The sequence below is a fragment of the Rhinoraja longicauda genome, chromosome 1, assembly GCF_053455715.1.
Source record: "Rhinoraja longicauda isolate Sanriku21f chromosome 1, sRhiLon1.1, whole genome shotgun sequence".
Classification (NCBI taxonomy): domain Eukaryota; kingdom Metazoa; phylum Chordata; class Chondrichthyes; order Rajiformes; family Arhynchobatidae; genus Rhinoraja; species Rhinoraja longicauda.
In genome coordinates, this window is record NC_135953.1 from 87,214,287 (window position 1) to 87,227,274 (window position 12,988).

The following is a 12,988-nucleotide window of genomic DNA, read 5'->3' on the forward strand; positions in this document are numbered from 1 at the left end:
GAGATTTCACAGTGGAGCAGACAAAATGTGTAAGAATGGAACTGCTTGAAGTTTGAACTGCTTGAATGGAACTGGTTTAAACCGAAGATAGACACAAAAGCTGGAGTAACTCAGCGGGACAGGCAGCATCTCTGGTGAGAAGGAATAGGTGACTTTTCTGGGCCGAGACCCTTCTTCAGACTGGTTAGGGATAAGGGAAACGAGAGATATTGACGGTGATGTGGAGAGATAAAGAACAATGAATGAAAGATATGCAAAAAAGTAACGATGATAAAGGAAACAGGCCATTGTAAGCTGTTTGTAGGGTGAAAATGGGAAGCTAGAGCGACTTGGGTGGGGGAGGGATAGAGAGAGAAGGAATGCCGGGGCTACCTGAAGTGAGAGAAATCAAATTCATACCACTGGGCTGTAAGCTGCTCAAGCGAAATATGAGATGCTGTACCTCCAATTTGCGTTTAGCCTCACTCTGACAATGGAGGAAAGGGAAGAAGAACTAAAGTGTCCAGCAACCAGGAGATCATGTAGATTCAGGCGGGCTGAGCGAAGGTGTTCCGCGAAATGATCGCCCAGTCTGCGTTTGGTCTCACCGATGTATAAGAGTCCACATCTTGAATAATGGACCTCTCATAAGCTAAGGGTGTAGACCAATCTCCCATCCGACCACATTGGGGCCAATGCACTTTTTAAATTTGCATTTTCTCTGGAACTGTGACACTGTAAAGTGGTAGCACTGTATTCTATACTGGTTATTTTTATCTTTGCACTACCTGTCGAATTGGTATACGGCTTGATTTTATTCATATGTACCATGATTTGAGTGGATGGTAGGCAAAATAAAGTTTTTTTTACTGTATTTCGGTACACGTGACTACAATAAACTAATAGCTGTCCGGATGAAACTACATAAGGTAATCTCAGCAGAATATGGTAAGATTTACCAAATTAATTTATAATAGAATCATATTCATACAGCATAAAAACAGACCCTTTTGACCCTCATCCATGCTGATCAACGCCCATATATGTTAGTTCCATTTGCCTGGCATTTTATGTCTATGCCTTTAAACCCTTCCTACCCATTAGCCTGTCCAAATGTCTTTTTAAATGTGTTATTGCCTTTTTTCAACAGTTAGAAAGTGTTTTATCATACAGTTTTCAACACATTTAAAATTAACCATTCAGCATGTTACAACACAGTTTCATTGCATTGACATTTCATCAAGGTTTGGGTAATGTGGTGGTTAAGTTACTGGGCGAGCAGCCAAATTTCTGGACCACTGATCAAAGGACAAAAGTTTGCTTCACATCATGGCATTTGGGGAATTCAAGTAAGTAAATAAGTGAGGAAATCTAGTTTATTTTAAACAAAGCTAAGCAACGGTGACCATGAGACTGCCAGACTGTTATAAAAACTCACAAAGTGCCAGAGTAACTCAGTGGGTCAAGCAGCATCTCTGGAGAATGTAGATAGGTGGCATTTCAGGTCGAGACCCTCTTCAGACTGAATCTAGAGTCCTAACCTGAAGTGTTAACTATCCATGTTGTCCAGAGATGCTCCCTGACCCACTGAGTTACTCCAGCACTTTATATCTTTCTTTTGAAAACTAACAACTGCAGTTCCCTGTATAAAAACTTATCTGCTTCCTTCAGAAAAGGAAATTAGCCACCCTTAATCCAATCTGTTTTTTATGCAACTCCAGATCCATCGACATATATAAAATCATGAGAGGAATAGATCGGGTAGATATGCACAGTCTCTTGCCCAGAGTAGGTGAATCGAGGACCACACGACATGGGTTTAAGGTGAAGGGGAAAAGATTTAATAGAAATCCGAGGGGTAACTTTTTCACACAAAGCGTGGTGGGTGTATGGGACAAGCTGCCAGAGGTCGTTGAGGCAGGGACTATCCTAACATTTAAGAAACAGTTACACAGGTACATGGATAGGACAGGTTTGGAGGGATATGGACTAGTGCAGCTGGGACATGTTGACCAGTGTGGGCAACGGGCTGAAGGGCCTGTTTCCACACTGTATCACGCTATGACTCTATAACTCTATGGCGTATTTGATTTTAATTGCCTCAATAGTTAGGGCTAGAGAATAAATGCCAATATTGTTAACGATGTCCACAGACCATCAACAAATATATACAAAGAGACCACAACACTGAACATCTTGGCTTTGCAATTGCTTCAATAGTCAATAGTCAATAGTCGTTTATTTGTTACATACACATAAATGTGTAGTAAAATGAAACATTACCCGCAGTTGAACAATAAGACCAATAAGATTAATCAATAAAAATGCAATAACACATACAATCACAACTAACACCAAACAAAAAGAAACATCCATCACAGTGAGTCTCCTCCAGTCCCTCCTCACTGTGATGGAATGCCAGAATGTCTTTTTCTCTTCCCTGCCGTCTTGTCCCGCGGTCAGGCTGTTGGAGTTGCCACGTCGGGGCGGTCGGGGCTCCCGATATTGAAGCCCCCGCTGGGCGGTGAAAAAAAAATCCCGCGGCCTATTTCAGGCCGCGCCGGATGGTGAAAGGTCCGCGGCGGGCCGACCCAAGCCCCGCAATTCGGGGCGGGCGGACACGTTGCCTCTGCCGCTGCCGGAGCTCCCGATGTCGGCCCCCATCCAGGGGCCTGCGGGCTTCCGACGTCCACGCGGCCCGCGCCGGAGCCTCCGGAGACGAGTCGCAGCCGCTCCCGCAGCATCCGCAGGCAGCCAGCGCCGCAGGTGGTGAGTCCGGACCGCGGGCTCTGCGAACCAGAGACCCAGGTGGTCCCAGGTGAATGGCCGGTGGTAGGCCGCAACGGGAACGGAGACACCACACAGAACAAAGGTCGCGTCTCCGTTCTGGAGAGAGAATGTTACAGTTACAGTTCCCGTTCCCTCCCACACCCCCCCCCCCCCAAAACATAACATACAACACTACATCATATTAACACTACAATTGAGACAAAAACAACAAAAAACACAAAAGACAGACGGACTGCAGGCAAGCCGCAGCTGCTTGTGATGTTTTTGAGTTAAAGCATTGTTTTGCAAGTCACATAGACAGCTACACTTCATTTATGTGGTTTACAGACCGATATCATCAAGTTTCCCCATCATAACATTGTGCTGGAACTGATTTTGGAAACAGCTCTTAAAGGGACATATTACAATAGATCCAGCACTCTTCCAGCTTCTGGTAAGTGTTAATACCAAGTGAACAGAAGTGAGAGGATAGGAGAGTGAGTGCTCCCAAGAGGTGAGAGAAATTCAAACTGATTAGATACATGCTCTTTGCATTAGAGGGCCACTATGACTCTCCATGTCTACATACAGACCAGCACACCTAAAAGGAAATTGACTGAGTGATCTTGGCAAGGATATTTGTTTGTTTATTCCCTGCCATCTGAAGAACCCTACAATTAAATCCCCTAATGTCTACTTGCTGTCCTCCTGTGGGTGAAATAAGAAAGTGGGTGAAGCCCCCAGTGTGGAGTTGGGGACCTCCTTAATGCAGTGGTCAGCAGCAGATGGGAACAATCACAAGTCGCTTGGAATGATAGTGGGAAGCCGAAAGTGACTGCAACACCTGACCTCCATGGAATATAGCAATTAATGCACAGATGTGAGGTTGCATTTGAAGTAAAGGGTGACAAGTCTCAATGTGACCAAACAATGCACTTTCAGCTGTGGCCTTTTAAGTAGCATGATTTCAGGTCAATTTGATTAATAAAAGTTGATTTGTGAATGAAGAAAACAAAGCTGTATTTCAGGCCAGCAAGATTGAAATCACACATGTAATGAATCTTATGTATGTTACACTATTATTGATGTTTTTTGAAGAACTTTCTGCTGGAGAAAATTATTACAACAAAATTTCAACTGGAAAATGAATAGAACACTAAGACATCCAGAAAATCACGCAATATTGCTCGACTCTGGGTTGAACCAATCCTCAATAGCACAGTTGCTACCATTTAAGTGATCTGCCAATTTAAGTGTGATATTTAAAAATCCTGTTTAAAAACCAAGAAAAATTATCAGTAAGCCAGAGAACTGAATTTTCCATCAGAAGTGGCCATCAATTTCAAGACAGCTTGTAACAGTTAAAAATAAAAGTCAAACATTCTGTCAATATCCCATTGATGCAGAAAATATACAAATATTTCTTACTGTGAATATTTCTTAACAGCAAATAAAAGGGAGGCAACGTCTTGCATGGATTTAAGGTGAGAGGGGAAAGATTTAAAAGGGATCTGATAGCTACGTTTTTTCACATCAAGTGTGGTGGGTGTGTGGAACAAGCTGCCAGAGAGAGCTGTAGAGATGAGTACAGTTGTAACATATAAAAGACATTTGAATGGGTACACAGAGAGAAATGGTTTAGAGGAATATGGGCCAAATGCAGGTAAATGGGACTAATTCAGTTAGGCAAATTGGTCAGCATAGACATGTTGGGCTGAAGGGCCTATTCCTGTGCTGTACAACTCTATAACTAACATAGTCATCCAAAGAACTAGCATCACAATATTCAAATCTCAGCTGTTTTTACTTGCTTGCGCTCCAAATAATTCTGCATTGTCCTCTACTTAAATATCTGGTGAAAAATTGTGGAAGCATAATGGAACATAAAGCCACCTATCTACTGCATGTGATTGAGGATGAATGATTCCCCTTCAACCTTTAACATCTACTCATGCACCTTTCAAATATGCCAAGGAAAAGAAATGATGTTCCACCAGACCAACGTGAGCAACCACCATATCAAATACATCCTTGCATGTTGTCTTGGCGTCACAGGTCAATTCCAGACATTGTCCATTTAGTAACATGATATTCACTTTGCGTCGAATGTCCTCGCCTTTTCCATTCTTAGCCTGTAATCAAACAAAATGAGCAAAATAAATTTTGTTTTAAAGTAACAGATTGTAGAACAACTCTTTGTTCTACATTTAAAATCAAATGATTATTACACTTTAGTTTTTTTAGTTTAGAGATACAGTGTGGAAACAGGCCATTTGGCCCACCGAGTCCACGCCAGCCATCGATCACCCATACACGATTCTATGTTATCCCAGTTTCACCTCCTACACACTAGGGGCAATTTACCAAAGCCAATTAAACTACAAACCTGCACTTTTTTGGAATGTGGGTGGAAACCGGACCATCTGGAGGAAAACCCTTGCAGTCACAGGGAGAATGTACAAAACTGCATAGACAGCACCCATAGTCAGAATCATACCTGGTGAGGAGGCGCTTAGGTAACAATACTGCTGTGCCACTGTACCACCCTGTTCATTTGCCCAAATTCAAGTAAATATTTTTATATTTTGAGAATTTGGTTGCTTTTTTTACATAATAACATAGATATTTAACATCCATGACATTGTTTAAATGTAGTCAACCAGGTATTAAAAAGGCAGCATGCATGCCTCTCGCCATCATCTCTTGCTGGAGGACAGATGCCAACACATGCACATACAAACAAATGACTTCTATAGCTGCTTGCAGACATTTACATGTGAACAATCCCAATCCCCCCAAATCAATTTGTTCAATTTAAAAAAAAAAAATCATTCTTGCAAATGGACATAATAAAACTTGTAAATCGGCAAAAGACATAAGTCCTGTAAGTGGGTAGCTCTGGCAGAAGTCTGTGGGGCCAGGATCAGCTCAAACTCCATCATCAAGTTTGCTGATGACACTGTGGTGGTGGGCCGGATCTCCAACAACGATGAGAAGGTCTACCGGGAGGAGGTGGCTGATCTGGCACTCTGATGTCAGGCTGATCTCGTGTCAGGACAATAGCCTCCTCTTGAATGTCACTAAAACAAAGGAGCTGATTGTGGACTTCAGAAGGGCTAAACATCCAAGGACGTACACGCCACTGGAGATAAATGGGTCTATTGTGGATAGGGTGAGCAGTTTTAAATACTTGGGAGTCTGCATCGCAGAGGATCTGACGTGGGCAACGCACATTGCCGCACTGGTGGGTAAGGCTAAGCAGCGCCTTTACCACCTTAGACAACTGAGGAAATTCAGAGTGTCTCTGAAGATCCTTCATTGCTTCTACTCTGGGGCTGTAGAGAGCATCCTGTCCGGCAACATTACAGTCTGGTTTGGGAACAGCTCTGCCCAGGACAGGATGGCCCTGCAGAGAGTAGTGCGTTCGGCAGAACGCACCATGGGAACTACACTCGTCCCCCTGCAGGACCTATACATCAGGAGGTGCAGATCCAGAGCAAGCAAGATCATGAGGGACCCCTGCCACCCCAGTAACGGACTGTTCCAGATGCTACGATCAGGCAAACGCCTCCGCTATCACGCTGTGAAAACGGAGAGGATGAGACGGAGCTTCTTCCCACAGGCCATCAGGACTGTCAACTTTTATAACCCCAGAGACTAAATTTTTGTTGACACTAATAGTAACTTATTAACTTTATTTATATGCTGTAACTGTAATTCTTTTTGTGCACAACCCGCAGGCATTGCCACTTTCATTTCACTGCACATCGTGTATGTGTATGTGACAAATAAATTTGACTTGACTTGACTTGACCATCCATCAATAAGCAAGTTGATGTGCAATTAATTTCCACTTATGAGCAAGGTTAATATCATTGACCATCAATTTACCGCTAACTGAGAGTAAACAATGAAACCTGGTTAGATTTCTTCTTTTTATTGGCAATTTTTTCTGCTTGCCACTTAAATGTCAGAATGGTGGAACATGTTGGCTGATTGGATACTGATAGACATCATTTTTCAGAACTCCCCTGGGGTCCCAACTTTAGCCAAATTTAATCCTAATCAAATTTCAGTCAGATGTAGACACATGGAACTGCAAATGCTGTTTTCTAAAAAAAACACAAAGTGCTGGAGTAACTCAGCTGGCATTACTCTAGCACTTTATCTTTGTTTTGGTCTGACCCACTGAGTTACTCCAGTACTTTGTGTCAAATTTCTATCAATTTATTCTTCCAATGCTTGTTTTTTTTTCTTCTAGATATCATATCATATCATATCATATATATACAGCCGGAAACAGGCCTTTTTGGCCCTCCAAGTCCGTGCCGCCCAGCGATCCCCGTACATTAACACTATCCTACACCCACTAGGGACAATTTTTACATTTACCCAGCCAATTAACCTACATACCTGTACGTCATAACTGTTCACTTTCAATCTAAGGATTATTCCATTCAAAAAAAAAATTTAAAGAAAAAACCATCAAATACGGTGTAATCTTTATAGATTGCCAATAAAGAAAACAAATGCAGCATAGTTTATTTCTCATAAGATCAGCACTGAGATGATCCCCATGGATAGAAAATTGGTTGACAGACAGAAAGCAAAGAGTGGGGATAAATGGGTCCCTTTCGGAATGGCAGGCAGTGACCAGTGGGGTACCGCAAGGTTCGGTGCTGGGACCCCAGCTATTTACGATATACATTAATGACTTAGACGAAGGGATTAAAAGTACCATTAGCAAATTTGCAGATGATACTAAGTTGGGGGGTAGTGTGAATTGTGAGGAAGATGCAATAAGGCTGCAGGGTGACTTGGACAGGTTGTGTGAGTGGGCGGATACATGGCAGATGCAGTTTAATGTAGGTAAGTGTGAGGTTATTCGCTTTGGAAGTAAGAATAGAAAGGCAGATTATTATCTGAATGGTGTCAAGTTAGGAGGAGGGGGAGTTCAACGAGATCTGGGTGTCCTAGTGCATCAGTCAATGAAAGGAAGCATGCAGGTTCAGCAGGCAGTGAAGAAAGCCAATGGAATGTTGGCCTTCGTAACAAGAGGAGTTGAGTATAGGAGCAAAGAGGTCCTTCTACAGTTGTACCGGGCCCTGGTGAGACCGCACCTGGAGTACTGTGTGCAGTTTTGGTCTCCAAATTTGAGGAAGGATATTCTTGCTATGGAGGGCGTGCAGCGTAGGTTCACTAGGTTAATTCCCGGAATGGCGGGACTGTCGTATGTTGAAAGGCTGGAGCGATTGGGCTTGTATACACTGGAATTTAGAAGGATGAGGGGGGATCTTATTGAAACATATAAGATAATTAGGGGATTGGACACATTAGAGGCAGATAACATGTTCCCAATGTTGGGGGAGTCCAGAACAAGGGGCCACAGTTTGAGAATAAGGGGTAGGCCATTTAGAACGGAGATGAGGAAGAACTTTTTCAGTCAGAGGGTGGTGAAGGTGTGGAATTCTCTGCCTCAGAAGGCAGTGGAGGCCAGTTCGTTGGATGCTTTCAAGAGAGAGCTGGATAGAGCTCTTAAGGATAGCGGAGTGAGGGGGTATGGGGAGAAGGCAGGAACGGGGTACTGATTGAGAGTGATCAGCCATGATCGCATTGAATGGCGGTGCTGGCTCGAAGGGCTGAATGGCCTACTCCTGCACCTATTGTCTATTGTCTATTGTCTATTGTATCCATAATACATAATCTATTTTCCATAACTGGCTGGTTAGCACGCTACAAAAGCTTTCCACTGGACCTCGCTCGGTACACCTGACAATAAACCAAACTACTGCCATAAGACTGAAACATTCCACCAATTATATGGGATAAGCAGCTTGGGCTAACTGCATTTATTCTCGGGCATAATGCATTACATTATAATATGCCAGAGAAATTCTGTGCTAGATCCATGGAAGTACAAATAGTATTCTCCCATCAATTTACAAGGAAGAAGAAAGTCTGTGAGACTGGAAGGTAAGTATAATTTAGGAAGTCTTTTGGAGAGAGCATTTATTTTAAAATACTACTTTAAATCTTCATGAGATTTTCAAAATTCCTCTCAATGTTTATTGATTCAATTTATTTTTAAGTATATGTTTAAATATGTCTAAATGTGCTTAAGTTTACTTTGAGTTTAAAATGTGCACTAAAACTCGTGTGTGATATCAAGTTATAGAGTGATGCAGGGTGGAACCAGGCCCTTCAGCTCAACTTGCCCACATTGGCCAACATATCGCAGCTACACAAGTCCTACCTGCCCGCGTTTGGTCCATATCCCTCCAAACCTGTCCTATCCATGCACCTGTCTAACTGTTTCTTAAACGTTGGGATAGTGCCAGCCTCAATCACCTCCCCTGGCAGCTTGTTCCATGCACCCATCACCCTTTGCATGAAAAAGTTAACCCTCAGATTCCTATTTAATCTTTTCCCCTTCACCTTAAACCTATGTCCTCTGGTCCTCGATTCACCTAGTCTGGGCAAGAGACTGTGCATCTACCCGATCCATTCCTTTCATGATTTTATACACCTCTATAAGATCACCCCTCACCCTGCTGCACTCAAATGAATAAAGTCTCAGCCTACTCAACCTCTTCCTATTGCTCAGTCCTGGCAACATCCTTGTAAATCTTTCTGTACCCTCTCCAGCTTCTTGATAGGTTCTCGACAATTCCAGCTAATTTGGGAGACAGGACTTAGCCTTAAATCAGATGTTGCTCTCATTTCATGGAAGGGGCTTTTTTTTGACCGAGCCACGAGATCTCATCTGAGAATCCAAATGCAGTTTCTGTGTGTTCCTGTTGAAAGGATTGCACGTCATCCAAATTTACATTCAAAGTTTACCAAGGACCATAGAGTCCATGGTTGACTTGTTGACAGAAACTTCCTTCTCACTAACTTACCAGAATGGATGTGGGAAGATCCAGTGCAACCGAAGGCTCACCTATCATTTTTACAAACTCAGGCCCAAAGAAATTCTGAGGGGGAGAAATAAGTAAGTTTCAATTCAAGTCAAGTACATGTCAATATATACGGATAAACTGGAGTGAGGAAGGGAGGGAGCAAGGAGGAATTTTATCTTCTAATGGCTCTTTTAAAATAAATAGTTAACCTATGGCAAATTATGCCTTTCCAGTTATGTACAACAATTCTTCACATGCTTTGAAAATTAAAAAAAACTACAAATGTTGGAAGTATAAATTAAGAAATAGAAAATGTTGGAAATATCCAACATAGGCTGCTTCTCTTCCCAGATACAGCCTGGTCTGCTGGGTATTTCCAGCCTTTTCTGTTTTATTTCAATTAAAAGATTTGCACATCAAACCTTAGCATGAATGGTTATGCCAAAAAATTCCAAAATAAATGGAACACACACAGTGAATGGCTGTCCGATTCTTAACCTGCCCAGCACAATGATTAATATGAACTAACTCAATGTGTTTATCCCAAATTTAGATAATCTTTCAACTACTTGTGGTTGGCCAAACCAGCAGAGGAAATTTACTCCCCCTTCCATTCAGAGTCCAAAATATGTCAAAATTAATTATATTACATTTTTGTAGGGTAACAGCCAAAAAATATGGGGCTACAAGCCAAAAAAATAAGATTGCAAATTCTAGCGTAACTAGCTGTAAAAACATCTCGGACTGGTCATAGAAACAAAGGACTTGTAAACCAACCCGACTGCAATAAAAGCTGACTGATGTGGCTTCAGCCCCATGCTATGTGATTGCTTTTAATTCTTTTATATAATGCTACAGGCATATGTAAAAAAAAACACTGCCACTGGGGGCTAAAAATGTAATCTTGATTACTTCACCCATATCCTGAAAATAATAGTCACCTTTGAACAACACATTTTTCAACCATTTCTATTACTTATTGAATATGTCAGGTTAGATACAATATGAATGCGAAGATATACCTTCAAAAAAAATTACCCAACTATTGACCTCCACTACTTCAGGTCAATCTATGCATTCTTTACACCAACGAACAGTGAGAACCTCCAAACTGGAATGTTAACATGACAGAAAAATCTCCGCTTCTGGAATTAAGTCCATAAAATGAATAGCTGGACATGAAGGGTCCAAACATAGTTTATAGTTTTAGTTTAGTTTAGAGATACAGCATGGAAACAGGCCCTTCGGCCCACCGAGCCTACACTGACCAGCAAGCACCCATACACTCGTTCTATCCTACAACCTAGGAACAATTTACAGAAGCAACCTAACCTACAAATCCACACATCTTTGGAATGTGGGAAGAAACCGGAGCACCCGGAGAAAACCCATGTGGTTACAGGGAGAACGTACAGACAGCACCCGTAGTCAGGATTGAACCCTGGTCTCTTCGTTGTAAGGCAGCAACTCTACCGCTGCACCACTTTGCTTCCCCAAATTCAAAGCCTGCAAAATATTCAAATCTAAATTTCCAAAATTTTATTGATCTTCAATCAATTCCTACCTACATTAAACGATGTTGAAAGAAATCACAAATACAAGTCAACATGCAATAAAGAGTTGCTTTATTAAAGTAATGCTCGTACCTTGAATTTTCTTTGTGTCCGGGTTGTTTGTTTTGCCATATCTCTACCAATGTCCAACATGGATGCTTTGACTATGTCAGCTTGTTGAACTCCTGACTGGAACTGCTTGCGAGTTAATTTGCTTTGAAGCTGCTTTAATTCTTCCTCCTGACGTTTTAGCATTAACTCTTGACTTATGATGTTCTCATCCCCTGGAACATCATACAGACTGTGGAGTGTCGACATTCAGATTTATTTAAAAATAATTAAAACTTAAATTACTTAAATTCATTTAAATAATTAAGAACATTAAAGCAAACACAAGTAAATTGTTGAAAGACTGGAGCGACTAGGCTTGTGTACACTGGAATTTAGAAGGATGAGAGGGGATCTTATTGAAACATATAAGATTACAAAGGGATTGGACACTTTAGAGGCAGGAAACATGTTCCCGATGTGGGGGGAGTCCAAAACCAGGGGCCATAGTTTAAGAATAAGGGGTAGGCCATTTAGAATGGAGGTGAGGAAAAACTTTTTCAGTCAGATAGTTGTAAATCTGTGGAATTCTCTGCCTCAGAAGGCAGTGGAGGCCAATTTTCTGGATGCTTTCAAGAGAGAGCTAGATAGAGCTCTTAAAGATAGCGGAGTCAGGGGGTATGGGGAGAAGCCAGGAACAGGGTACTGATTGAGAATGATCAGCCACGATCACATTGAATGGTGGTGCTGGCTCGAAGGGCCGAATGGCCTACTCCTGCACCTATTGTCTATTGTCTAAAATAATTACATCTATTCCTTTCTTCTGCATAGTTAGACAATACTCTTTCAAATGAATGGGCTCACAAATCCTGCACTAGCTTCTATGTTGGTTCAGGATCTGAGAGGAGATTTCCCCAGGTAAATGGTTTCCCCAGGTACATTTTCCAGGGAATGTACAATACAATACAATATATCTTTATTGTCATTGTACCCAGGGGTACAACGAGATTGGGAATGCGCCTCCCATACGATGCAATAGTTTAATTAATTTAGACAACAGCAACCCAACGAAACAATTGTAACAGTTTTAGACAGGATAAAGTGCAAGTTGATCTGTGCCGGATCACTGTGCGATGTGACCATCCGACTCAGCAGGACATGTCGGCAAGCATCTGCTCTGCTGCTGGACTCTCGGGTGTAGCTATGATCTGGTCGGTGAAGCTCTGATCTCAGGTGTAGCTCTGATCTGGCCAGTGAAACTCAGCCCCTGAGTTTGAGACTTGCATATATGCACAAGAGTGCAGAGACATAATCAGTTTAAAACTGAGTGTTTAAGAAACAGTTAGACAGGTACATGGATAGGACAGGTTTGGAGGGATATGGACCAAATGCTGGCAGGTGGGACAAGTGTAGCTGGGACATGTTGGCCGGTGTGGGCAAATTCGGCCGAAGGGCCTGTTTCCACATTGTATCACTCTATGACTCTCTGACTAAATGCCAGCAATTTTCTGCCAGAGAACCTCGCAAAATTGGAGCTGTTGATTTTACTACCAATTGAAAATAAAGACTTATTTTTCTTCTCCTCTCTTTGCACTTTTTTTGGCATTGTTTTTATCATTATTTTCCTAGTTAGCAACGCAGCCTCATAATTAATTCATGTATGAGTAACAACATAGGATGACTCTTTGCTTTTTCTCTCCCTCCATTGTTCCTCAGGTCAACTGGTCACATCTAATTGTG

At 42.0% G+C, this 12,988-nt stretch overlaps 1 protein-coding gene across 1 annotated transcript in view; it reads right to left on the reverse strand.

Annotated features, from left to right (window-relative positions):
* Nucleotides 1-12,988, reverse strand: part of ptpn13 (protein tyrosine phosphatase non-receptor type 13) — a 211,947-nt gene that overhangs the window by 109,760 nt on the left and 89,199 nt on the right. Inside the window, exons 10-12 of the mRNA XM_078401914.1 lie at nt 11,294-11,501; nt 9,648-9,722; nt 4,706-4,880 (exon numbers count right to left, since the gene is read on the reverse strand). Of these exons, the coding sequence (XP_078258040.1) occupies nt 4,706-4,880; nt 9,648-9,722; nt 11,294-11,501 (458 nt within the window). The remainder of the gene's footprint in view (nt 1-4,705; nt 4,881-9,647; nt 9,723-11,293; nt 11,502-12,988) is intronic.